The sequence below is a fragment of the Amphichorda felina genome (assembly GCF_050947745.1).
Source record: "Amphichorda felina strain 45539 chromosome Unknown scaffold_3, whole genome shotgun sequence".
In the NCBI taxonomy this organism is placed as follows: domain Eukaryota; kingdom Fungi; phylum Ascomycota; class Sordariomycetes; order Hypocreales; family Bionectriaceae; genus Amphichorda; species Amphichorda felina.
In genome coordinates this window covers 3,231,090-3,256,406 of record NW_028145047.1, presented here as the reverse complement: position 1 = coordinate 3,256,406, position 25,317 = coordinate 3,231,090, and the positions used below count along the sequence as shown (strand labels likewise).

The window sequence follows — 25,317 nt, the reverse complement described above, 5'->3', positions numbered from 1 at the left end:
AGCTATCTCCGCTTCAAAACACATTGCCTGGCCGTCTTTGGGTTAAAGCCGCACTTGAAGCCGGATTCAACTTTGGACCGGCGTTCCATCGTCTCCTAGCTGTGGAGCGCTCCGCTGGGTCTCGCTCCGCTCGCTCTTATATAGATATTGAGCCTCCTAAGTCAGCACAAAAGGGCCAGTCACAATATCCATTACATCCTGCTGTTTTGGATGGTATGATTCAGGCAATATCTCCGGCTATCTGGAAGGGCGATAGGAGTTCCGTGAATAAAGCTTTGATACCCACAATCATGGATGAACTTCAAATTCCTCCTCAAGATACGGGATCTTTGCCCAAGGGGCATGGGGTTGCCATCAGCAATTCATTCTATAGCGGCAGGGGACGTCCTGATCAAGCAAAGAGCTACAAAGGGTCAATCAGCCTATTCAACCCAACAACAGGCCTTCTGATGGGACGAATATCTGGCATGGGATTTCATCAGATGGAGATGGGCTCAGGGAGATTTGCAAAGCATTCTTTGTCGAGATCCGTATGGAGGCCAGATTGGACTTTTTTGCACCTGGCTACCAATACTCGGGCAGCTGAGGGTTTCCTACAACTAAGGTCTTTCCAGTCACTGCTTGATTTGGCAGCCTTCAAGAAGCCAGCTCTCAAGGTGCTCGAGCTGAACTTGCTCGAGGGGTATGAAAATTCTTTTTGGCTAGATGCCAATTCGGATGAGGGGATGAGAACCCTGTACGACAGGTTCACATATGCAACACCACATGTCAAAACCCTCGCCACTGTGCACGGAAAGTTTGAGGGCGCTAGGGCGGCCTCGTTTACGCTCCTAGATCCCTACAACCCCCAGTTTGACGATGAGTATGACTTGGCCATTGTACAGGTCATGGAAGAGGACATTGAGGAACCACCATTTAAGCTTGAACCAGTGATGGAGGCCGTCTCCGATGCAACCAAGGGAGCCAACTGCCGAGTTCTCCTCGTCAGCTGTGATCGGGGGGCCGAGTATGAAACCGGCGCACGTGAGAATGGCAAAAGTATGACGGCTCACCGCGATGGTATGTCGAAGACCGTCACAGGGTTCTGGAATGATGCAGGATACTCTTATACGCGCTTCGAAAACTTGAAAGATGCAAAAGAAGCATTTCTATTTGTTCCTAGGAAACACTCCCAAAGCCTTCCAGAGGCTCCCGATGTCAACAGCATTTCCCAGATGGATCTCTATCTTTTCTACTTGTTGCCTACGGACCAAGGAATCAACGACATGGTCGATACTCTCCGATCTGCAAATTACAACGTCATGGTGACTACCGACGTCTCTGCTGTTCCTGACAATGCAACTGTTGTCATTGCCGACGAAATGAATGCCCCGGTACTGCGCGACATCACAGAGAGCCAGTGGGAGGCACTAAAGACGCTTCTGGCAGTCAAGCTTTGCAAGCTACTGTGGGTAACTACAGGGGCTTCTGGGAAAGACATCACGAATCCAAACGCAGCGATGATTCCCGGTCTTCTCAGGGTCGTTCGTTTAGAGGATCCAAGTATCCATCCAGTGACCCTCGATGTCGAGACTGCTGGAACTCACGAAGCATTGGAAGCCATTGTACATTTACTGGACAGGATGAACCATATGGAAGAAGCGGGGGTGTTTGAATGTGACTTTTCTGAGAGAGGCGGAGTTCTATACATCAACAGGGTCACGGTTGACGAGAAACTCAATATCATTAAGGCAAGGGACGAGGTTTCAACAGAACTAGAAGAGGTTAAGTTCCGAACAGCGAGGGAAACAGTCCGTTTGAGAGCAGAGAAGCCGGGAGATTTCCAAAGCTTAACGTACACCAAGATTGAAGAGACAGACGAGATCGAGGATGGCCACGTTGAGGTAGAGGTCATTGCCGCAGGCCTAGCATTCAAGGTGCGCCCCGTTAAACTATCCTTCCCGAGCACCAAGGGGAAAACAAACTAACAAATTCTATAGGATGTTGTAGTATCTATGGGGATCGTTCCAGAAAATGAGCACCTTATCGGTCTCGAGGCGGCCGGCGTGGTTTCTCGAGTCGGCACCAACTCGGGGCCGCACCGCCCAGGGGACCGCGTGGCCGTTCTGGCTCCTGGGTCAATTGCTAATCGCATGCATGCCCCCAAGGAGCGAGTTGTAAATATCCCGGATTTCCTCTCCTTTTCTGACGCTTGTGGTATGCTGGCCTCCTATGCCACAGTCATTTATTCGCTAGTCGACGTCGCGGGATTGAAAAGGGGGCAGACCGTTTTAATTCACTCTGCAGCTGGAGGCGTTGGAATAGCGGCCATCCAACTGGCACAGCATATAGGAGCGGAAGTAGGTCGCGTCTTCAGAGAGGGTGGTTGGCATCTGTTGCTAATCGCACAAACTCCAGGTCTATGCTACGGTCGGCACCGATGAGAAGCGCGAGTTCCTCAGCAGGTCCTTTGGTATTCCTGGAAATCGGATCTTCTCTTCCCGAGATGAAGCCTTTGCCCCAAGGATACTCGAAGCTACAAGCGGGAAGGGAGTTGATGTCATTCTAAACGTCTTAACTGGCAACTTGCTGGATGCTTCGTGGCGCTTGACTGCCGATGGAGGTACCTTTGTCGAGCTGGGCAAGAAAGACATTATCCAGCGGAACATGCTGTCTATGGAGCCCTTTGATCGCAACTGTTCTTACCGGGCTATCGACATGTCCTTTGCCAGTGTCATATCAAACGAGACTTTGCAACGGTGAGTTACCCATGCAGCTCCTTGATGTAACTAATAATGTACTCATTCCCGCTACAGGCTACTAAATCAGATGATGAATCTAGTCAAGATGGGAGCAATCGGTCCCATTAGCCCGACTACTTGTTATCCATTTTCCCAGGTTATCGAGGCATTCTCAGCTCTACGCAGCGGTCGGAACTTTGGAAAAATTGTCATCACCGACGGTGACGAGCCAAGTGTTGACACGACACTCCCTGTTCGGCCCCTAGCACAGCGCCTTGACGGCAAGCTTCGTGGCGACGTCTCGTACTTGATAATCGGAGGTCTCAAGGGACTCTGTGGCTCCCTCGCCGTCCACCTCGCCAGCCGTGGCGCCAAGCACATCATTTCTCTGTCACGAAGCGGGATCCAGGACATCAAATCTCAAGGAGTCGTTGCAGATTGCACATCGCTCGGCGCCATTGTCCACGAATTCCGGGGCGATGTCAGTCAAATCAAGGACGTGAGAGCGGCCTTCTCCATCCCAGGAACACCACCCGTTGGCGGCATAATCCAGGGGGCCATGGTTCTCCGCGATGTGCCATTCGAGAACATGACCCATGTAGACTTTATGGGTGCCTGCAGTCCCAAGGTGTCGGGCACATGGAACCTTCATCGAGTATCACACGACGAGCTTCAACTACGGTTGGACTTTTTCACTCTACTCAGCTCCTTCGTCGGCGTCATAGGGAACAAAGGCCAGGCCAACTATTGTGCTGCAAACACCTTCCTAGACGCATTTGCACATTACCGTCGGAACACACTTGGGCTCGCCGCCAACTCCATTGACCTTGGTCCAATCGAGGACGTTGGCGTCATCGAGGACCAGGAGAGGCTGCGCGGCAAGCTGGACGTGCCTCAGTGGACCAGTATCAACGAAGCAGCACTCCACCTGATCCTCGACATGAGCATCGCGCAACAGAGCCAATCCAGCAGCAAGGTTCTCAACGAGACGAGCGCAGCGCAGCTCATCACGGGCCTCGCAACCCCCCAGCCGGCAGATACGCCCCTCCTGGCCGATGCCAGGTTCCAGTCTCTGCTGGCAACAGGGGCTTCCGCCTCGGGGGCCAACTCTGGATCTGCAAACTCGCAGGATCCGCTGGCAAAGCAGGTGCAGCATCTCCTGACATTGCACAAGACAAATCCCAGCGCCGACCAGCTCCTGCAGGTGGTGCTGGACACAATTACCATGGGCTTGCAGAAAATCCTCAGGCTTCAGGAGGGGGATATAGAGCCGGGGAAGCCGCTGAGCACGCTTGGATTGGACAGCCTTGCTGCGGTCGAAGTGCGGAACTGGATCCGGAGGGAGATCACTGCAGAATTAAGCACCTTGGAGATTATGAGTTCGAGCTCCCTATGGTCGTTGGGCGAGAAGGCTGTTAAGCGCCTGAAATAGGTCAAGTGGTCTAGAAGTGACCGGATCACAGTCTTGTAGTTGAGGTATAATCCTCCCAACTATTTATTAATGGGCTCAACTAATACTACCCAGACTAAGGCTTTGGGCCTTGAAGAGTGTTGAGGCATCGAAGATGCGCCATGGGTAATAGCATTGGGAGTGCACAAACTCGACGCCACCATCCACAGTCGTGGTCCCCTCGTATAAGTCGTAATTCCATACAGTACGGATACGAATACTCGGTACTCCAAGCCTCTAGGGGAGACTGAGACAGCGACGCTGGACCACGCAGTGCACTCAACACCTCGTATTCTATTTTGCACGCCCAGGTATTCCAACACCCACGCATATGCAAACGCACACATCATGGCAGCAGCCACAGGTCTTCGCGCCGGTGCGTCCTACCTCCAGTCCCTCTTCGGCCTCTCAGGGCGAGTCGCGCTCGTGACGGGCGGCAGCTCCGGTATCGGCCGCGAAATGGCCACGGCACTGAGCATGGCTGGGTCAACCGTCATCATCGTCGCGCGGCGGCCCGAACCCATTGAGGAGACGGTCAACCACATCCGCAGCGCAGGCGGCGAGGCCTTTGGTCTACCCATGGACGTGCGCGACGTGGACGCCATCAACGACGCCGTCGTCCAGCGCCACGGCGTGCCGGACATCCTCGTCAACGCCGCGGGGGTCAACCCACGGCCTCACATGGACGCGCTGAGCATGGAGGAATGGCAGGACACCATCGACGTCAACCTGACAGCCCCCTTCGCACTAGGCCAGCGATTCGGACCCGCCATGGCGGCGCGGGGCAGCGGCCGCATCGTCAACATGGTCAGCCAGCAGGCCTTCCGCGCATTCGGCAACAGCGGCGCGTACGGGGCATCCAAGGGCGGGTTGGTCTCGCTGACGCGGTCCCAGGCAGAGGCGTGGTCTCCCCGTGGCGTGCTGTGCAATGCTGTCGCGCCGGGGCTCGTCGAGACACCTATGACGGCGGCGGCGCTGGGAAATGACCAGGTGGCCCAGAAACATGTATCTCGAACGATGATAAAGAGGAATGGAGTCCCCGAGGACTTTGCAGGGATTGCGGTGTATCTTGCCAGCGACGCGAGTAAGGCCGTGACGGGGCAGGTGTTTTTTGTAGATGGAGGTTATTCAGCGACTTGAGCTTTTATTATTCATCATGTATTGTTTCCGTTAGATGGTGTGATACATTAGCATCCATATATATTAGAAAGGTGGTGCTTAGAATCTAGCAAGAGTATAATAGAATTGAACATGCGATTCAGTGTGTACATGTAACCAGTTGTTACCCAACCTACCTACTAATTCAGAGTCAACCATCGATTATCACCAAGAGTTCAACAGAGCTTAGCATCACAACTAAATACATTTAATACCATGTGATACGAAAAATCCCAGCAATCCTTCGCCCCTGTTTTCTCAATCAAGTCTCAACCCATTCCATATTACTGTGGCCATTGAAGCTGATTGATATGTAGTGTAGGGTAGCACTCGTACAGACGTGAATGGAAAACCACGCATGCAGATGTCTACAGAGTGAATGGTGAGCCGTTTCGAGACAGGCGTGTGCCGCGCCGGCAAGCGATCATGTGTGGTTCACGAAGCGCCGCTGCAGCAGCAGCAACCTGGTTTTTCCGGGGCGCGCCAATGGGAGGAAAGCATTCGTAATGGCAGAAGGGGGATGATCCTCGCAGCGCAAGTGGACTCGCCGGGCGTGCAAGTGGTGTGAGCGTGGCACATGGGGCCAAGGCATTGGGGCCGAGGGGCCGAAATTGGAGGAGCGACGACGTTGGTTGTCTCGGTGGAATGGGCCTGCGATATTATGGGAAATACGACTGATGCTACTATGTACGCCCGGCGGCCCAACGCAAAGGATCCCGGCTTTTTGGATGGGACGAGAAGGTGGGTGAGGTGACGTGGAAATCACCTATAGCAACGCTCGTATGCAACAAGATCTGGGCAGGGGCAGATGCCAAAATGGGATGGAGCGTCGAGGGCGGCACGGTATTGACGGTTAGCGAGGTGTGGTGGTGTGATGGTGTGTGGTATTGCGGTGGTATTGTGGTCTGCTGCGGAGAACAACCCGAGACGGCATCGCCGAAAGGGTGGGTGGTCGCATGGCGTGGACACTGCTTCGCCTCATGATAGCTGCCGCCTTGCAAGACAGGTTTTACTGCCGTAGTAGTATTTGCTTTTGGATTGTAACATTGCAACATGTCAAACGTCGTTGCAAAGATGGCAACCAGCATCATGGGAGTTGGTATACACAACACGATAGTTAACCAGATCGATTCTCACGGCACAGGTGGACGGCACACTTCATTCACATAAGACCATTAGTATTAGCCAGAGCAACTGGTTGTATTTTCTGCAATTACAAGTTCCTTGCAAGAAACATCCCCGCAGAACGGGGGGCAGTGTTCCAAGCACACAACAAGCAAACAAACGTCTGGACACGAAAGATGCAAGACAATAGAAACAGGAAATGAAACCCCTTTTATGCCTTCGCTACCATGGGACCTCATATGACATGATGCTCATGACAGGGCTCTTTTTTCCACAACGTGCCCAATGGAAACCCGAACGGCGTGCCGAGCCCCTAGTAGACACTCTCAGAAGAGAGCGCTTACAGGGCAAGGGCGGCGAGACCGGCGAGGGCCAGGCCACCCAGGGGGCCGTAGGCGGCAGCGGCGCCGGTGGGGACGGGGGCGCCGGTGTCGGTGGGGGCAGGGATGGTGCCGTTGGTGGGAGCGACGGTGGGGGACAGAGTGCTGGAGCACTCGGTCTTGGAGGGAGCGGGAGTAGGCTCCTCAGGGGCCTCGGTGGGCTCCTCGGGGGCCTCAGTGGGCTCCTCGGGGGCCTCAGTAGGCTCGGTGGGCTCCTCGGGCTCCTCGGTGGGCTCGGGGGTGGTCTCGGTGGTGGGAGAGGGCTCCTCACCGCCGTCGTCACCGCCGCCGGGGTTCTTGCAGAGAGCCTCAGTGGCAGGGAGGACCTCGCCTGGATGCTGTTAGTGAACCATGTTCCATAGATGCTGTTGCCTGGATAGCAGGAGAAGGACATACCGATGGCGACGTCAGCACCGCACTCGGAGATGACACAGCCGGTGGCAGCGCCCTGGACAGCGTCGAAGTTCTTGCAGACGCAGACGTAGTCGGTGGTCTTGCAGTCGGTCTCGCTGGTGATGGCGTCGTCGAGGCAGGGGAGAGCGCACTCGGGGATATCCTCGCGGGTCTGGGCGTGCACGGCGGCAACCAGGGCGAGAGCGGCGTAAGCGTACTTCATGTTGACGGTTTGGGGGTTTGTTGGGTATTAACTGCAAAAGAGTTGCTTGCAAAAAGTGTAGTGTACAGAGAACGAGTGGACTGGTATGGCCAAGCGAGTGGATGGGGAGGAAAGGAGAGGGAAGAGATGGACGGGGTGGGACTGCGGGAGAGGCCTTTATGTAGCTATCTTGGTGCAGTCTTGCAGGCTGGGCAACGCATACTACACCAGCAATGGACCCGGGGATTACGGGGTGCCCCGTGGGCACTGTGGGCACTGGGCAGATGGGCTGGGGAGGCAACATGGCAAGGATGGGCGCGGGACTCCTGTCAACCCGATGCCACCAGGCCTCAGGGACAGGGATACTCTGGCCCTGGAGGCTGGCATTCTGGAATCGACGGGCAGCCGTTGGCGGCGCTGGGGAAGCCCCGATTCGCCTAGCCGGGGGGGCTGGACGCCACCAGAGGGCACCATTGTGCACCAGCGTGCACCTGGTTCTCTCCTGGACTCTCCTGGGGCCTGTCTGGTCACTCTGGGGGCCATATTACCATGCCATATTACCATGCCATGTCTCGGGCCTGTCCTGGCACTAGGCGGGCTGGATTTCCAGATTCGACTTGCTGGTCCGTCGTCGATCGACGCCGGCCTCGGGGGCGAGAACATGTGACCAATGCGATTGGCCTCCTTGTGACGGACAGCGCTGAGGCATAATCTTAATTCAGTGCGCGCAGAAAGGGGCACGGCCAGAGGGTTGGACAGATCTGGAAGATCAGGGCAATTCAGCATTCGAGGCGCTGAAGCGTTCAATATTGTTGTTCTTGTTGGCGAACCCTCTGCGTTGCATTGCTCAGTGACGGGCATCTGCCACTTGGGGAGATGCATGACTGACTGGCCACTGCACTCACTGCCTGCACGCCATCCGCCTCGATGTGATCATCCCTCACCTGTTGACCCGTTGACGTCCCCATTAAAGAAACTCACAGACCTTTCTTCGGCGAGCACGGGCATCGGTGCCCTTGCCGGTGTCAAGTCTGGGGGCTCGGGCTGTTTCTCGTACTCGTACGTCCTTGTGGTATCCATACTTTGTTCAGTATTCGGCTCTCGGGAGTCGGGAGGCCATCACTGAGACAATGGCCGTTTCCCCTCCCCCGCATTCTCATCACTGCCGCTGCTCCGGTCAGCCATCTTCACCGAGTGTCTCGTCTTCGACTTCACGTGTATCGATGCAAGTCATGGGCCAGCGACCATGGATGACCCTGCCCAAGCTCATTTCCGACGATGCAAGAAAAAGAAGGGAGACCACCAGCCAAGGTTGGCGGTATTGGTGGAGGAGCATGAACCAGGTCGCCCAGGGCTGCCAGTGGTTCGCCCCGGTCGACGTCGACGGACCTGCGTGAAACGCCCACATCAGCACTGGCAAATCAAATTATCAACCCAGCACTTCATCTTGCCAGCGGTTCATTGGGCCAGTCGCAAAACTGGGACTGGCGAGCAAAAAACCCTTGCCCACAGCTCCAAGGTTGCCTGGGGGAGGTTGCTGGGCTCCAGGTTGCCATGGGTTGCTCTGGGTCTGCCAGGGCTGCTGGGCTGCTGCCAGTGCTCCACCCCACCACTACCACAGCTTCACAGTCCACAGTCCACAAGTCCATAGTCCACACAGTCCACAGTCCACAGTCTGTGAGCACTCAATCCGGGGAAGCAAATCTCCCCCGCGGGAGTCACGGCCGACCATCATTGGCGCCAAGACGCCAATAGATCCTTCTGGCAGTCCTCACTGTCTGCACCTGTCTGCCCTGCCAGGGGCGCGGTCGCCTGCAAAAACCTGCCTGGGAGTCACCCATCGCCTCCCATCATTGGTCCGTGGGTGCTCAGGTGGTGTGCTGGAGCCACCTGGTTGCCCCTGGCCGTCCACTGAGCGCCGACTTTTCTCGTGTTTGTCTGCTCCATTCTAGATTCCCATGGCCCTGTCTGCCGTGCTTCTTTGCCTGTTTCCAGTCCCAGCTGGCGGCGGGCGGTCGGCCGAGGCTCACGTGAAAAAAACACAGCCAGTCGGACGGAATGCCCTTCTTGACGCAGCCGAATTGATGCTCTCGCCACAGGGGGCTGTGGCCTGTGGGGGCCATCCGAAAATGGTAGATTTTGCAGAGACGGTTAACCATCATCGTCATTGTTTCGAATTGCTGTCATCATGATGGGGGAAAACTTGGAAAATGGAACTTGCTGCGGTTCTTGCTTGGGCACGAGTGCATCACGGCGTCCAGAGACCTCATGCCTTCAATGCTTCAATGTTCCCTCGGTAGAGAGCTGCATCTTCGTAGCTGCTGAGCCGCCTGCTTGCATTCGCGGAATACAGTCCGTCCGCCGTAAGCCCGGCAAATAGGCAATTGTTAATTAGTCACAGGCTTATTAGTATCAAAGTATTATCCACGGATGCTCCGGGGGCGCTCCTGCTCCTCGAGATACTATGTACAGTACGGATCTAACTTGAGTCTATGATCTGTCTATCCAACACCTTTCAAAATGTAAATAATAAACTATTATTTCGTATTATCTACTCCGTATACGACAGCTTCTCAAGCTCCTTCTCAAGAGACCTCTGTCAGCTCCTGCAAACCCGATGTAAACACGCCTGAATCCATGCATTGTCCTGCAGGCTTGCGTAAGCCTAGACAATCTAGTCCTCTTGTGTCCTCATCCCCATCCAGCTCCAAGGCATCGACCAGACCTTCCCCCTTCAGGCCCGTCGTATCCACCACACCCAGCACGCGCCTGCAAGACTCGGACGCGAGCGCCACATCGCGTTCCCCCCCCGGTACCCTCCGTCTCGGCGCCACGATGGAGGTTCACAGTGTTGCCGCCACTGCTACACCCCAATGCGAATCTCGTGTGACCAGACTTTCTCACTTTGTTTTAAACTTGCATACCGCCATGGCAAATCTCGATTTTTCCACCCTGTGGTTGGTAGCATGGTGGTATTATTGGCGCTCTGCTGCAATATAGCTGCAGGCACCATTGTGGGCTGCATGTCGGAGATGAGGCGCCGAAAAGTTCGGCATGTGGCCGTCAATCTCGGATTGTTTGACATGTGCCTCTGGTAAGTCTATGCATACGCAAGACCAACAAAGACGGGTTTCCTGTTCCTGACACCAATGTTGGCTCTGATGATCATTAAGATTAATGAACTTATGGTTCATGAGACTATTTTTGGCAACTTATTCGTAAATATTGGTGGTCCAGGCGGCATGGCCATGATTCCATTCCCCAGATGATAGCCTCCACCCCGTCTTTGAGAACAATCAGGCCATAATGACTTCCCCATCAAAATCTCTCTACTCATCGGTAAAATTTTAGATAAATTATACTGTATTACTACATGGTAGTACGGATACTGGAACTGTTATTTCGAGGAAAAGCAGTATTACAAGTGATTGTGAAGGGGCATAACAACTTGTCTGTCACGAGTGACTCACCTCCCTATGGTCAACACTAACAGAAAACGCCCCCTGAGTCGAAATTAATGCCACGGAAATATTACTCGAATTTGCTGTCTCCTCGGCAGAATCCCAAGAGACAAGGTAACACATTAGAGCTGAATAAAGGATCGACCGCGGTAGACTCGCCGCCTTCTCAGCTCGCACGGTGCCGACGTAAAGCCTGTTTCAGACGGACCCAAGATGGAAGGCCGAGTGCACCACCGTGCCCCATCAATCAACCTGTGGAGCCTTCTCCACGGGGGGAGAGCAACTTGGCTAGATTTCTGCTGAACATATGATGGCTGCAAGTCGCTCATTGCCCCTGCTGACCACCTCTGGTGATGAGTTGGTGATGCTGATCCATGATAGGGGACACACCGCCAACCGCCGGCCAGCCAAGACACTCTTTGACCGACTTCGAGACCGACAGAACATTGTTCGAGATTTCTGTCTGAAGACTCTGGCTGAAACTAGTTGTGTTGATACTGAGTTGGATTTCTTCCCGCTAACGATACGGACGTCGTGACACGCTCCTGTCCATTACTCCCATCGCCGATAGTCTGGAAAATACCGATCGTGGATTCTCTCCGCATACTCTACAACCACGGGGTATTGTCGGACGATTCTGGCAGTCTCTGGCCCACTTGAAACCCTCAAGTTAGCATCTTCACAACGATCCAGCCATCGTGGGTGGGAAAACTCACGCCTTGCATACCAGCGCCCCGACCACGAACCCGAATAACGTGGTATCCGCCTCCGTCGGCCCTTCTCCTCCAAGGACCCAGAAGGGCCCCTCGCCACCTGTCTTTGACCTCCGAGCTTCCACCAGGAGCGCATCGACGCTCTCCCAGACCTCCTCCTTGAGCGTCGCAACCTCCTCGTCGCTGAACCGCAGCGCCCCCTGCCCGTACAACATGTTTACATACTTCCTCTGGACCATGTATCCGACCAGCAGCCGCAGCGGCCACGGAATCGCCGCCAGGGCCCCGTCACGCATGGTCGTGTAGTTGTCGCACCACTTCTCCCTGCCGCCGTAGAAGTAGACCCGGTCCTCCAGCAGCGCGCGGACGGCCAGGTCCTGCGCGCGCTGGACGGGCGTGAGCGGGGCGTTGAGGTCGGGGACGGCGCCGCTGGAGACGAGGCTCCTGATGATGAAGGCCGAGTCCCCCAGGATGGCACCGCCTGCCTCCGGCGGGAGCTGGATGTAGGGGATCTTGCCCTTGGGGGCGGACCGCGGCGAGCCGCCGCCCAGGGTGTACGGCTGGGATGCGAAGCGTAGGCGGGCCTCTACCTTGGTGACGAAGGGGGACCAGACGTAGGTATTCGTAGGCTCCGCGCCGCGGAACACGGTCAGGGTGTTTTTGCCTTCCATGCTGACGGGCGACTGGTATGACTGGTAGGTAGTCTGGTGGCCTGCGGTATGAATGTCCAAGTGGTACTTTCTAGGAGATAAATGCAGTTGTTGTAAAAGTTGCCTTTCCCACTGATCTCGGCCTCTTTTAATAACTCTTGATTGACGTAGACCATCCCTTGGGCTATATCAGCAAGATGGCCTTTGATATATTGGTAAGCCGGACTTTTTGGTCGGTGTTGGACGGACTTTGCTGACACCGGGGAGGCCGATAGTGGGTCCGGTCGGCGCGCGACTTCGCTTCCTCACTTCTTCCGACCGTGATTCCGGACACCGGCTCCGTCTTTGATGTCCGGGGGACGCCGGTCAGGCATTGGAAGAGAGTGATTCTGTCTTGATAGCATGAGAATCACATCTTCCCCGTTCTCATTGCAACGGAGGACTCTGGCTTTTGGTCCTTGTCTGCTCGGCCTGGAGAGATAGCAATGTGTCCTACGCAACTATGCCGTGCACATCCTCACATCATCTCTTCACAGGTGTGCAACATTATGCCACACGTAGGCTGCCAGAGATCAACGTGACTCACGCCGGCGAGGATCTCCCCGATTGCTAAGCAAAACCTTCCTGCGAGCCTGTCGTATCCGCTACTGGCTGCCGAGAACTGTATGCCACCGAAGCATCGCCGAACAAGCTTCGCCTGGGGGCCCCAAGTCCACCACAGTCGCCCCGCAGATGGAAATGCCTCGCTGGAATCCACGCCTCCATTGTTGACAAACTCTTTCACTTCATCTCACAATCAAGGTCGGATTTTATTACTTTCGACAATCCGACAAGACGCGAAACGCACAAACTCGATTTCCTCCATCTTGCTCATCGTCATCACAGTCTGAACCATGGCGGACAAGACCTTCAACGTCGGCGTCGTTGGATACGGGTGAGTCTCATCAGCAACGTCATCGCTTAATTGCACTCCATTGACAACTAGCAGCATGTCGGCCAAAATCTTCCACATCCCCTTCATCACTACGACACCCCAGCTGCGACTCCACGGCATCGTCCAGCGCAGCCCCAAGGAGGGGAACTCAGCTCCCGCCGACTACCCCAATCTCAAGCACTACACCAGCGTCAAGGACCTGCTCGCTGATGCCGATGTCGATGCCGTCGTTATCACCACAACCCCAGACAGCCACTTTGAGCTGACCAAGTCGGCCCTCGAGGCCGGCAAGCACGTACTCACCGAGAAGCCCTTTGTGCCCACCGTCGCCCAGGCCGAGGATCTCATCGCCGTGTCCAGGCAGACGGGGCGCCTCATCTGCGTGTACCAGAACCGCCGGTGGGACTCGGACTTTCTGACAGTCAAGCACCTCGTCCGCAGCGGCACCCTCGGCCGCATCGTCGAGTACAACACGCACTTTGACCGCTACCGCGCCGACGCCCCCACCAACTGGAAGGGCCAGCTGGGCATCCCCCAGGGCGGCAGCGCCCTCTTCGACCTGGGCACCCACCTGATCGACCAGGCCTACGTGCTGTTCGGCATGCCCCAGGCCGTGCACGGCCGGCTGCTGTCCCAGCGCGAGGGCCGGGCCGACTTGTTCAACCCGGACGGCGTCGTCGCCGAGCTGACCTACCCGGACGGCCTCATCGTCAACGTGCGCATCAGCGTCCTCAGCGCCGAGACGGTGCAGCCGCGGTTCTGGGTGCGCGGGTTCAAGGGCAGCTTCCGCAAGGATACGCTCGACCCGCAGGAGGACCAGCTCAAGGCGGGCGTCAAGCCCACCGCCGCGGGCTTCGGCAGGGAGAAGGCCGGCACAATGAAGCTGACGGTTGTGGGCGACGACGGCAAGATCCGCGAGGACAAGGTGCCGGAGCTGGAGCCCGAGACGTACAGGGCGTTCTATGCCGGGTTTGCGAGGGCGCTGGCGAGTGGCAAGGAGGAGGATGTTCCTGTCAAGGCGACGGAGGCGAGGGATGTGTTGAGAATCATCGAGGGCGTTGTGGAGAGTGCTAGGACGGGGCGGGATGTGACGTTTGCGTGAGCTGCAGCGTTTGACTGTTGGGAATGGGGACGGCTTGGCTTGGGGCATGCCGACTGAGATGTGCAAGCCAAATGCCAGTTGGTTTGATGATCCGCTCCTGGGGTCCCTAGAATCTATCTGAGGCTGAATTTCAATGATGATGACTTTTCCAAATGCTTCATAATGACTATCCTCCCCAATGTCGTGGTAGTTGTTTCATCTAGGTAGTGACAGCGGTCATCTTTATCATCAGACTAAGTATTTTCGCACTATAAAAAACAGAATAATCAGAATTCGTGAGAAGCAAGACCATCTTCCTCGCCTAATACGGGTAAAAAATATCATCTAAGTGATCGATCATTAACTCTAGGCCTCTTAAGACTGCCGCCTTCACTACCGCTAGCATCTGATGTCGCCGGATGCGAAGTCGGTGCCTTAGTATGGATATGCGGAATACGCATCCATTAGAGTCAAAGTACGTTTCTATTCGACCTAGAGGTACTACAAACGACTCGAACAAGAGGAATTTGTTCTGTGTACAGCCAGCCTCCGACCATCCGTTGAGCACCGCAGTGGCTGTGATCTTAGTATCGAGAATGCGAGTATCCAGACATCAAATCAAGTGGTGAGATGGCCGAGTTGGTTATGGCGTCAGGTTAAGGCTACCTTAGCAATCATTCCTGGTGGAGCAATCCTCCTGGGTTCGAGTCCCAGTCTCATCATTCATTTTTGCCTTTTGGCTATACCATCTGGCGCCAATATCGTGGGTATTCTAGCCCTAGATACGCTAGTTTGGTGGGCTATTTGCGCCCCATAGACTAGAGTCGGGACCCCAAGATGGATCTGGCCAGGAGACTTCTTTTTTTTGTTTCATTTCTACAGAGTACTAAGACTACTTAAATGAATGCCAGTGCACCTGGTTGATACTATGATACTTTCGTATTGAGACGATGCCTAAAGGTCTGAGATGAGGAGTAACAAGCCACATAACCATCTGCCACGCCTCCAACGCAACTTGGATGACACACTCCCCCCTACCGTAACTCTTCCCAATACCTCATCTGTACGATAAGCTCATCCGCGCTGGCAGACCCTCACTATCCAAAGGAAAGGCCTCATGGATCTCGGGGTCTCTTGCCTCAAGGAGAGCTGCCCAGATATCGCGATGTGGGAGGGACGTTTGCTTCTCGCGCCACTGTGACCAGGACTTGGCCACGCCTGTAAGTTGCGCCACTCCGTCATTCAACGAGCTCCTTGAATAGTAGTTTATGCAGATCGATGCGAAGGAGTGACTCCATGTGCCCCAGCCAGATAGTCATATGTGGTTAGCCAGTCATCGATGTCGACGATACAACCTCAAAACGCCAAGGGGATGAGATACCAGGGTCATACCAGCGACACCGAGTGGCCCATCTTCGGCAATCTTCTGGTATTTTCCATCCCTGGGAGCATCCCATGACTTCCCAAACGTCAGTCGCATGGCCGTATAGGCCCTGCTTGACGCGCTAACTAGGATAGTACTATTATGCAACTGGCCAATATGTGCAGGAGCATTTACTTTAGGGATTGCGCTAGTGTTTCCAGCGGTCATTGGGTCTATATCGTATATCAGTATAAATGTGCATACATATACGTACCTGTATTCACTGTGCCACGCATCCGAATGAGTAGCAAAATATGAATACTAATCCTATATGCGGATAGTAATTGACCATTGCTTATATTTCCATATCTCTGGTGCTTATTCTATGGCTTCAATTTCATCATTCTCATCAACAACCCGGTCCGCTAGAATATGGCAGGACTCAGATAATAGTGTAGCTCAATGCAGGTGTTAAATCAGTCAATGGGGACGATCCCAACTCCCAACACTCTGGCTCTGCTACAAGTTGTTTACCGATTTTGTCGTCCTCGCCCTCCCCATAGCACTTGTGTTGAAGCTCAACACGTCGAGGCGGAATAAGTGGCTGCTGGTCCTCACCTTTAGTCTTGGAAGCAAGTATTTTACAGCCTATGCAGCACCGACCGACAGAGTTCTTATTAGTCAACCTAGCTAACCTTGAATAACAACGGCGCTTGCATCGTTGATGTTGTTTGTCTCTTCTACTCGACCCAAGCCGGCACTACGTCCGATGTGACTTGCAAGTACATGGCCCGGAATCATAGTTCATGATGTACTTGCAGCCCCCGTGGCACCAGCTGAGGCTAACCAACTGCTATCTGCAGAGGACAATGTCCCATCCGGTCTACTGTGCGCCGTCGAGATTATGATTGCCATCTTCAGCCGGTCTCTTCCCACCTATCAACCGATTTATCGGAAGATATTCTACAAGAGCTTGGGCCGTTCCAGGTCTACCAGTCCCCGTGACAAAACATACATGGGGAACGGCACCGACTCTAATCGTGTCAACGTATCGGGGGGAACTGGGTGTGGACGCAGGAGCTGGCATCCGCGTCACCGAAGATATCAAGATGGTCACGCATATGCGGGGCGAGGATGGCCGGCGTCGTATAAGCGATGACGATGAGCAACGTATATTATCCCCAGGAGATGGAGATGGGTCTAGTGGTCGAACGTGTGTGGGGCTGAGATAATTCGGTAACGGAGCTTAATGTGCAATCACAGTCTCACGGTCACGGGTTACACCTTGCTCGCCTCACTTGTCAAACGCCGGGAGAAGCGTCCAATAAACCATCAACACCAGGATTAAGCTGCAGATATGACACCTTGAGCACCGTATGACCAACAGTCAGCGCATACCAAGTGAGTACATAAAGTTTTCTTGCCCCTCTACTGGGTCCCTTCTGCTCTTGCAGGCACAATCTAGCAGTATTGGCATTCTTCGAAATATCTGCATAGCAACATTTTTTAAAATGCAAGTAAGTGTCGACATGAAATCACTGTCTTGGTCCTGACTAAAGTCTTCTCTACGCTAGGCTGAACCGTTTTACGTGGGCATGCCAGTGACTTATTGTAACGCAGTCTGGACAATCGCTGCGTTCATACCAAAAGCTGCATTGGGCGGTGCTTATAATTATGATATCAAAGATACAGATGGGGGCCATATAACAGTTTCCGGTGATTGTCTGACTCCTGCAAGTTAAGGTGAAAGACTGCTATGGTTTCGAGTGTAAGCTGAATGATGAAATTGGAATGGGTCGTATCAGGTTACCGGGTAGCTCAACTGTCAAAGGGTATTCGTACAAGGTATTATTGTATCCCCGAACCCCGTTATACCGACATAGCCGTTTAGACAATTAACCCCACTCCGCAAGGATAAGACCAATCAATCCATCATCAACTGAAGCCTCATGTCATGCAGAGTCATCACCTCATCCTGAGCATCATACTTCGCCTCCTGCCCAACTACTCGACCATATCGCAAAATGGATACCATTACCTATATCATCTGGGCTTTCATCGCTCTTTTGATTTTATACCCAGTGAGTAAATCCCCGAGCTTGTCATCGGACGGTATTGACTCGTTGGCAAGGTATTCTTTACGGATCGTTCCCCCATCCCCGAAACCTCTGGCCACGTTCATAAAGTCACAAAGGATGACGAGCTGGACGCCCTCTTATCCTCCACCACCAATGTCGTTGTCGACTTCTACGCTGACTGGTGTCCTCCATGCCGCGCCATTGCGCCCATCTTTTCCAAGTTGGCTGACAGCCACGCTGTCAAGGGCCGTCTCGCCTTCGCCAAGGTCAATGTTGACCACGTCAAGAACGTCGCTGGGCGGTACGGTGTCTCTGCCATGCCAACCTTTGTCTTCTTCCAGAATGGTGTGCCCAAGGGAGTAGCTGTGGAGGCGATCAAGGGCCGTCAATCTGTTGGCCTCACCGATGATGGATTGGTTGATAGGATTCTCGGTGCGGACCGCACAGCCTTGGAAGCTGTCGTTCAAGCCTTGGCTCAGAAGAGCTCCTGAATCAGGATGGGATTTCCACATGGTAGACAGGCCATGTGTCGGATGAGAGATGCGTATGGAATGATCATTTGCATGAAAGCTGAGGTGACTCCCGAGCAAGGGCAATTCGATCATAGCGATACTATACTATCATTCATCAGAGAATCCCTTATCCGCGGTCTAAGTCACCTGTGAAATGATCTACATCTAATAGTCAGTGCTCTATCTGGGACGCCGGCTTGGGCGAGCTGCCAGGAGTTGATTTGTTCTAAACCATTGTCGTCGTCAGAGTGGGACATGTCAATCCAGTCATGCTTCCATATATCACGCCCGTGCTGCGCATAACCTTCAAAGCGTAACCAAATAAAGATATTTCAGGTTGCATTTTCCGAGATGTGCTGCCTCTCCCGGTTCAACATCTTATAGTGAATTGGCATAGCCCCTGCATCAGGAACCGATGTTAGTGAGCTAAATGGAATATTCTCAAACTGTCCTCGTAGGCAGAATGAAACTGGCCGGCACTCAGTCGGACTGTATCGTGCATGGTGAAGAGGAAGTAGGGGAGAATAGTAGCTTAAGGTGTTGGTAAAATGAGATGAGACCGGGACAACGCGAATGTCGTGTGGGGTCGAGAAGTCTTAGACTACCGGCCGATGGTTCATCAAGCGATGAGATGGTTAGGTGTTACTACATTAGGTGCTTACGCACGGCTTTGGTCATCCATGGTTTTATTTTCCCTTGAGGGTGGCTCCAGTAGCTATGTAAATGTATATGGCCGCCTATTTTCTTGCTAAATTCTATACAAGTTTCTTTAGCTATTCCGCTCTTCGAAATCTCCCGAGTCCTACGATTCTCTCCTAGAGAATATTAGCGTGTAGATTAGTTTTGGTCATATGATACGTTGACCTCAGTCATCTTCCTAATTTGCGGCCTGTTATCCTGCTTGAGTATGCTCTTGTCGCTGTTATTATCCGAGTTCTGCTCGGCATGTCCCTCAGTCTCGACAATGGCGCTCCACTGCCCGCGCTTGGACTTTGGCGTGAAGACGTTGTTGAGGTTGCTCGGCATGTTTTTGAGTGGATGCGAGTTGCCGCTGCTCTTGTTCGTGGACGGGGAGATGGCGCGGAGGAGCGGCCGCAGAGTCGGCACCGAGGCGGATACGATGATGAGGGCGTTCTCGGCGCCGGCCCAGAGGAGAAGCTCGCCGACGTCGTAAGTCGGGTCTTTAGAGACGCTGTTGGCCTTGAGATAGGTGGTCTTGATGATGGCCGTGGCGCCGGCGCTGGAAGGGTCAGGGGGTATGGCTATAATACCGCAGAATGAGGGCACTTACAAGACACCAAGGCTCATGGCAACTGCGACGCCAGCCTTTTCTTTCCTCTTCATGTTGAGATTCCAAAGGACCATCCAGGGGATGAGAGCGAGCATAAAGTCCGTGGCCGCCGAGTACGCTGGAAATGGTCAGAAAACATCGGACAGGACGGAAAAGGCCACACACCGCCAATGAAGTTCATAATATGCAGATAGACATCAACGGGCCAGCACGTGGTTTCGATGGTTGTATCCCACAGGACACGCGGGTCTTCACAGCGAAAGAACAGTAGGATCGCCACAAGAATGTGGAGGAGGTTCATGGTGACAAGTATGAACCACAGTAGAATTGTTACCCAGCGCTGGGAGCCAATCCGAAGGAGTGTGATGATGAACGATGTTTTGCCCAATGCGCACGCCATGATAACGAGCGGCTGGGCGACTTGCCCCAGGAGGGCTATGGAGATGGCGTTCTGCGGCATGTTTATCATCACGTACTCGGCATGTCGTCCTAATCCCTTTCCTACAGCCGCCTCAATTACGCCTCCATAGCTGACAAGAAGTGCCTGGGTCGTTGTCAGCTCAAGCAGAAGCTAGACGAACTCAAAAAGGGACCTTACCATGGAGGCCACAATAAGCCAGTCGTCGAGCCCAAAGACCTTCCGGAGACAGAGACGAGTGTAAAGACGTGCGGCGACAACAACCATAGGCGCCGACACTGACATCCATGTGACGCCTCGGATCGTTGCTTGCCGGCTCTCTGCAAGATACTCTGGTGATGGCGTCGCTGCGCCCGGTCCAGCTGTGTCAGACATTGTGTATAGCGCCCAATCGTTGAACGGTTTCCACAGGCTCCAGGTCGGAGAGAAATTATGGCATTTAGAGATGGAATACACTGGGTGAAGTATATGTTATATGACCATGTTTCCTGCTCGGGATCCGTATTAGAGAGAAATTTACATTACTTCTGACTTGAATGCGAGTGGGACTTTGACGTCTAGCCAAAGAATGCGCCGCACTCCACAGCCTCCATCTCTCTTTTCACCCAGATGTTGCAAACGGGGGGGGGGAGACCAGCCGCTAAGACGGGAGCCAGGCGGCACCGGGACGGGACCCGGGGCACCGCCCCTTGTGGCGGGCCGGGGCATTCGCGTTGATATAAGTTGAATTCTGATAGAGATTCGGAGGTGCTGATGATACTCGGCTATTCCTTTTCGGCACCTTCTGTTCTGGGACCAAATCCGACTCTGGTTCTATCATTTGTGGACAACCTGCCATCGCGACCACTTCCCCTAATGTTTGATTTGGCAGAAATCAAGTACGTTAACCTCTCAAAATCCACTAGCAACATTTACAAAGCTTCCATGTACTTGGAGTATAACAGAAGAAGCAAAGGAACTTCTTATGGATATTGATTGGACGGGGTACGCACTGAATAGGAGCAAACCTCATTGGCATGTTTGATGCTGGATAAGATGTCGCCCCTGAAGTATCACCTCTTGCCATTCACCCTCAAGATGACAGACAGAATTTGAGCTCACAACTCCGACACAATGCGCCGCATAGCTGCAGACTGTATTAGCCATGCAACCGGGTAACATTCGCGATGGGCTCACGTTACGGCGTTGGCCAACGGTTGTTAGATGTGCTTGGGACAAACCCCCCCAAGTCTACAGGACAGATCCACTATTGTCGTTACGAGAAGGGGCACTGTTGGCGGTAATATTCCGAGTTCCATATTCTCTGAGATTTGTGGCTCCGTGGAGGCGGAAGGACGCGATGAGACTTCAATGTTATGTGTGAGAGTATCGGTCGAAGTGCCATGGAATCCCCTTTTGAAAGAATATGCAAATACCTTCCACGTGCATTAAGTAAGGATTCTCTGAAGAGTCATTGGGTTTTAGGTTTGTGGAAGAATTGAAGCTCGGACGACAACGAAGTAGTGTTGCTGAATGTCGCAAACGCAACGCCAGCCTGTGCTCCGACCGCTGCTGCCACACACTTCACAACAGTTCATAACAATTCCCTTAGAATCTTGGGAACAAAAAGCTGAATGGGAAAATGGCGGTTGGTCCTGACCAACCGTCAATACCCTGCCACCCATCGCGGCAAGCTCTGCGTTTCAAGGTATACATGGGAAACATGATATGTGACAGCCACGGGAGATGTGTTTGCTGGTACATTCAGGACCCGGCTACATGTTGTTGCACAGCACTGTACTCCGTATAGCGCAGCTAGATCCTAGCGACTTGTTCTGACTGTGCACATGAGCGTGCACGTACAAAAAGTGCGTAGCCAACATGATGGATCCCGTCCCTAATTGCTTGCGGGGGAAGGCTGGAAACCCCAGGTTGCATGGCGTGAGTACATATAATCCAGCCCCATCCCACTCTTTCACATCTGCAGGGGGTGGTCGCGTAATGGGGCCGGGAGCCGGGATCAACGTTCAACGGGTGGCTACGTACGTACACATCGTATCATGTATGTTTGTACGGATACGAAGTGGTTGACTAAAGAATGTTGTCGTCTTGTACAGAGTACTATGAGCAAGTCATGAGTGCGGAGATTAACGTTGTTGACACCACTCTCTGCACTCGCTTCTCGGCGAATTAGCAACCTTGATCTTGTTGATTAATATGACGTACATGGTATATGTAGCATTCGGCTCCCCGGGTCGGAGCCGGACTTGCTCTGGAAGAAGCGATACTTGGCTCTAGACAAAAGATACTGTTGTATGCATCAACGTGGTCAAGACGTGTTCGAATTTAGACACGGCCGACTTGAAAATAATGCGAGTAGCACACATACGAAGTAAGAAGCTGGAGCCCATATACAGACCAGTTGGCAAGGCGTTTTCTGTCAGAACATCTGTTGAAGCCTGCATTGCTCCAGGCTGAAATCCACATAATAGCCATGGCTACCAACAAGTTGCAGCCTCGTCGCCAAACCCCACCAGACCACCACCCAATTCCCGTGTACCAGGGAATTTCTTGGTGATGACATTGGCGAATACCAGCACGTTGCATCCATGGATGCCGGCCCCAGTCAATATGCATGTGTGAGTGGGGAGGGGTTGAGCCGGTAGCTTTCTCCTTATAGGTCATTGAGCCAGCGCATGCATGATACCGCCTGCAGATGTTGTCGATAAATAATGCGGTCTGTGTCGAGGACTCCCAGGCACTGCCTGAACTGTGATGGAATTTTGAGGTGATTAAGCACGGTGAGCGAGATCATAGACAATGTGACGCTTTTTCCCAAGCCTTGCTTACATGTTGAGAAAACAGCGAGTGTCAATGGCCCGATATGCTGTCTATACACCATGGGTAACACTAAGAAGCGGGGGATGGGACTAAAACGGAGAGGCCCACGTACAAGCCCACCAGTATGGCTCTATTCTCACTCAAGGGCCCGGGTTTTGGACCGTTCCCGGCTCTCTGGCTGCTAGCTATGCAGGCTAGAGAGTTTGGCGTGCATGGAGCGCGATGCTGGACCCTCGTCTGATTAGCTACTTCACCCGGGGGCAGGGTGAGCAGCAGGTCAGCAAGCGGTAACATGGACGATGGGCGCCACTCGATATAGTACTACTGCTAGTGGTATTACGAGCGGTTACCTAGAAGCGAGAGTCCAATGTATGGATCCCTCCCATTCTCAGGCTGGCCTTGACACCTGTGCCCCATGGGAATCCCTGTCTGTTCGAGCTTCTTTCCCCTCCTCGAGTCCTCGCAGTAGCTACTCCATATCCCTCGGTGTCAGCCTCCGAGACATTCCCACTCCCACTGTCTTTCGTCTCCGCTCTGTCATACCGCAGAATACTACCTAGTATTACTGGGATCATGGCTATCGTACAACTATCGGGCACCAGCGTCGCCCTGGGTGCGGCAGCCCTCATCGGGCTCTGGATAGTGTACGAACTGGCTTTCTCCCCGCTCCGTCACTTCTCTGGGCCAACCCTCGCCCGCTTCACCAACTTCTACCGGTCTGGCCTCACTCTCCAGGGCAAGGTGGACTCCAATTTCAAGCACTGGCACCGCCAGTGGGGTACGGCAGTGCGTGTCGGGACCAACTGCATCAGCATCAGTGATCCAGACCTCATCAAGGTCATCTACACGACCAAGAATGCCTGGGTCAAGGTAACACCCTTCCTCCCCTAGGTCATTCCGATATGGCGAATACATGTACTCACACAGGCCAGAGCGAGATGTACCGCGTCAACGACGTCGTCGTCAACGGCCAGCGCATGCCCAACATCTTCAACACACCCGACAAGGCCTTCCACGCCAAGTACAGCAACCCCATCCGCGGCTTCTGGTCCATGACCAAGATCCTCGACATGGAGCCCCTCATGGACGAGACCCTGCGCGAGCTCGTTGCCGTCCTGACCACGCGCTTCGCCGACCCCGAGAAGGAGAGGGACAACCCCGTCTGCATGATGGACGACTGGCTCACCTACTACGCCTGGGACGCCACCGCCAACGTCAGCTTCGGCAAGCAGTACGGCTTCCTGCAGCAGGGCCGCGACGTCGAGGGCATCATCGGCGAGTCGACCGCGGGGCTCAAGTACTTTGCCCCCGTGTCGCAGATGCCCTGGATCGACGAGTGGCTCGACAAGAACCCCGTGCTGCGCATCGGCCCCCGCCCTCTCGTCAACGGCTTCGTCTACACGGTGCGCATGATCACCGAGTACCACCAGGACATGGCCGCGGGCAACAAGACGAAGCCCGTCGACACGTTCCTCGACAAGTACTACACCCTCAAGGGCAACCCGGACTTTGTCGACGACAGCCAGATCATCAACTGGATCATGCTCAACGTCCTCGCGGGCGGAGACTCCACCTCGGGCGCCATGCGGTCCTTTGTGTACCACATCTCGCGCACCCCGTCCGCCGAGAGGGCCCTCCTCGCCGAGCTCGACGCCGCCAACCTGTCCCTCCCCGTGCAGTGGCGCGACATCAAGGACCTGCCCTACCTCAACGCCGCAGCCCTCGAGTCCCACCGCATCACGCCCGCGCTGGGCCTCATGCTCGAGCGCGAGGTCCCCGCGGGAGGGTTCCAGCTCCCCGACGGACGCTTCATCCCCGCCGGGACCAAGGTGGGCATGAACCCGTGCGTCGTGACGCGCGATGTGGACGTGTTCGGCGAGGACGTCGAGACGTTCCGGCCAGAGCGGTGGCTGCGGGGGCGGGACGAGGGCGAGGATGAGTTTGCGCACCGGTATCGGCGCATGGCGGAGGCGACGGACCTAATGTACGGGGCGGGGAGCCGCGTGTGCATGGGGAAGCACATGGCCAAGGTGCTCATGTACAAGTTGTTTGCGACGCTGTACACGGCGTTTGATGTGAGTCGACCCTTTCCGGCGATATGCAAGGGTCGCGGGTAGTTGGCGCTAATACGGACTCCAGATCAAACTGACGAGTCCCGACCACGAGTGGAAGTACTTTAACGCCTGGTTCATGTACCAGACGGACATGCCCATGATCATCACCCGCCGGCAGAAGGCATAGACGCTGGGTGAAAGTGGAGGTGATGGCCACGACCGCAAGGCAGATACGAGTCGTCGATAAAGGAGTGCCGGTCTCCGTTGTATCGGAGTTATATATAGCGTTGCTTCAAACGAGCATCATACAACAATGCACGTATCTCTGTATCAACGGAATGAACATTCCAATGCTATGCTTGCTAGGATCCAACGAGAAACGAAGGACTCTGCCCGTGCTTAACAATGCCAGCGTCTCACTTTTCAACAAGCCCCTCGTGAATCATTTTGCCCAGATCCCATCTATACAAATAATGGCCCAGGGCAATTTGGCTAGCCCAATCTCTAGGGGCAT

The 25,317-nt window shown here is 54.1% G+C and overlaps 8 protein-coding genes and 1 non-coding gene across 9 annotated transcripts; 6 read left to right on the top strand and 3 right to left on the bottom strand.

The window, feature by feature from the left end:
* Positions 1-290: 290 nt before the first annotated feature.
* ACO1O0_003708 (type I polyketide synthase) lies at positions 291-4,152 on the top strand (the record flags this gene model as incomplete). The annotated part of the gene is made up of 6 exons (XM_083193151.1): positions 291-530; positions 615-1,059; positions 1,186-1,916; positions 1,980-2,156; positions 2,398-2,738; positions 2,796-4,152. 6 exons carry the CDS (start codon positions 291-293, stop codon positions 4,150-4,152), a joined length of 3,291 nt encoding a protein of 1,096 aa, XP_083052208.1.
* A 366-nt stretch (positions 4,153-4,518) lies between these two features.
* On the top strand, positions 4,519-5,310 carry ACO1O0_003707 (SDR family NAD(P)-dependent oxidoreductase; the record flags this gene model as incomplete). Its single annotated transcript, XM_083193150.1, has 2 exons — positions 4,519-4,546; positions 4,583-5,310. 2 exons carry the CDS (start codon positions 4,519-4,521, stop codon positions 5,308-5,310), a joined length of 756 nt encoding a protein of 251 aa, XP_083052207.1.
* Positions 5,311-6,793: 1,483 nt separating this feature from the next.
* Positions 6,794-7,449, bottom strand: ACO1O0_003706 (CFEM domain-containing protein; the record flags this gene model as incomplete). The annotated part of the gene is made up of 2 exons (XM_083193149.1): positions 6,794-7,164; positions 7,230-7,449. The coding sequence occupies 2 exons, from the start codon at positions 7,447-7,449 to the stop codon at positions 6,794-6,796; spliced, it is 591 nt and encodes a 196-aa protein (XP_083052206.1).
* A 4,152-nt stretch (positions 7,450-11,601) lies between these two features.
* Positions 11,602-12,428, bottom strand: ACO1O0_003705 (glutathione S-transferase family protein; the record flags this gene model as incomplete). The annotated part of the gene is made up of 2 exons (XM_083193148.1): positions 11,602-12,306; positions 12,420-12,428. 2 exons carry the CDS (start codon positions 12,426-12,428, stop codon positions 11,602-11,604), a joined length of 714 nt encoding a protein of 237 aa, XP_083052205.1.
* Positions 12,429-13,145: 717 nt separating this feature from the next.
* Positions 13,146-14,288, top strand: ACO1O0_003704 (uncharacterized protein; the record flags this gene model as incomplete). The annotated part of the gene is made up of 2 exons (XM_083193147.1): positions 13,146-13,186; positions 13,238-14,288. The coding sequence occupies 2 exons, from the start codon at positions 13,146-13,148 to the stop codon at positions 14,286-14,288; spliced, it is 1,092 nt and encodes a 363-aa protein (XP_083052204.1).
* A 603-nt stretch (positions 14,289-14,891) lies between these two features.
* Positions 14,892-14,989, top strand: ACO1O0_003703. The gene has a single exon. It is a non-coding gene; the product is annotated as a tRNA-Leu (tRNA).
* Positions 14,990-17,654: 2,665 nt separating this feature from the next.
* Positions 17,655-18,199, top strand: ACO1O0_003702 (thioredoxin-like protein; the record flags this gene model as incomplete). The annotated part of the gene is made up of 2 exons (XM_083193146.1): positions 17,655-17,711; positions 17,762-18,199. The coding sequence occupies 2 exons, from the start codon at positions 17,655-17,657 to the stop codon at positions 18,197-18,199; spliced, it is 495 nt and encodes a 164-aa protein (XP_083052203.1).
* An 858-nt stretch (positions 18,200-19,057) lies between these two features.
* On the bottom strand, positions 19,058-19,911 carry ACO1O0_003701 (uncharacterized protein; the record flags this gene model as incomplete). The annotated part of the gene is made up of 3 exons (XM_083193145.1): positions 19,058-19,460; positions 19,512-19,629; positions 19,677-19,911. 3 exons carry the CDS (start codon positions 19,909-19,911, stop codon positions 19,058-19,060), a joined length of 756 nt encoding a protein of 251 aa, XP_083052202.1.
* Positions 19,912-23,322: 3,411 nt separating this feature from the next.
* ACO1O0_003700 (cytochrome P450) lies at positions 23,323-24,990 on the top strand (the record flags this gene model as incomplete). The annotated part of the gene is made up of 3 exons (XM_083193144.1): positions 23,323-23,619; positions 23,682-24,824; positions 24,889-24,990. The coding sequence occupies 3 exons, from the start codon at positions 23,323-23,325 to the stop codon at positions 24,988-24,990; spliced, it is 1,542 nt and encodes a 513-aa protein (XP_083052201.1).
* Between the last annotated feature and the right edge of the window lie 327 nt (positions 24,991-25,317).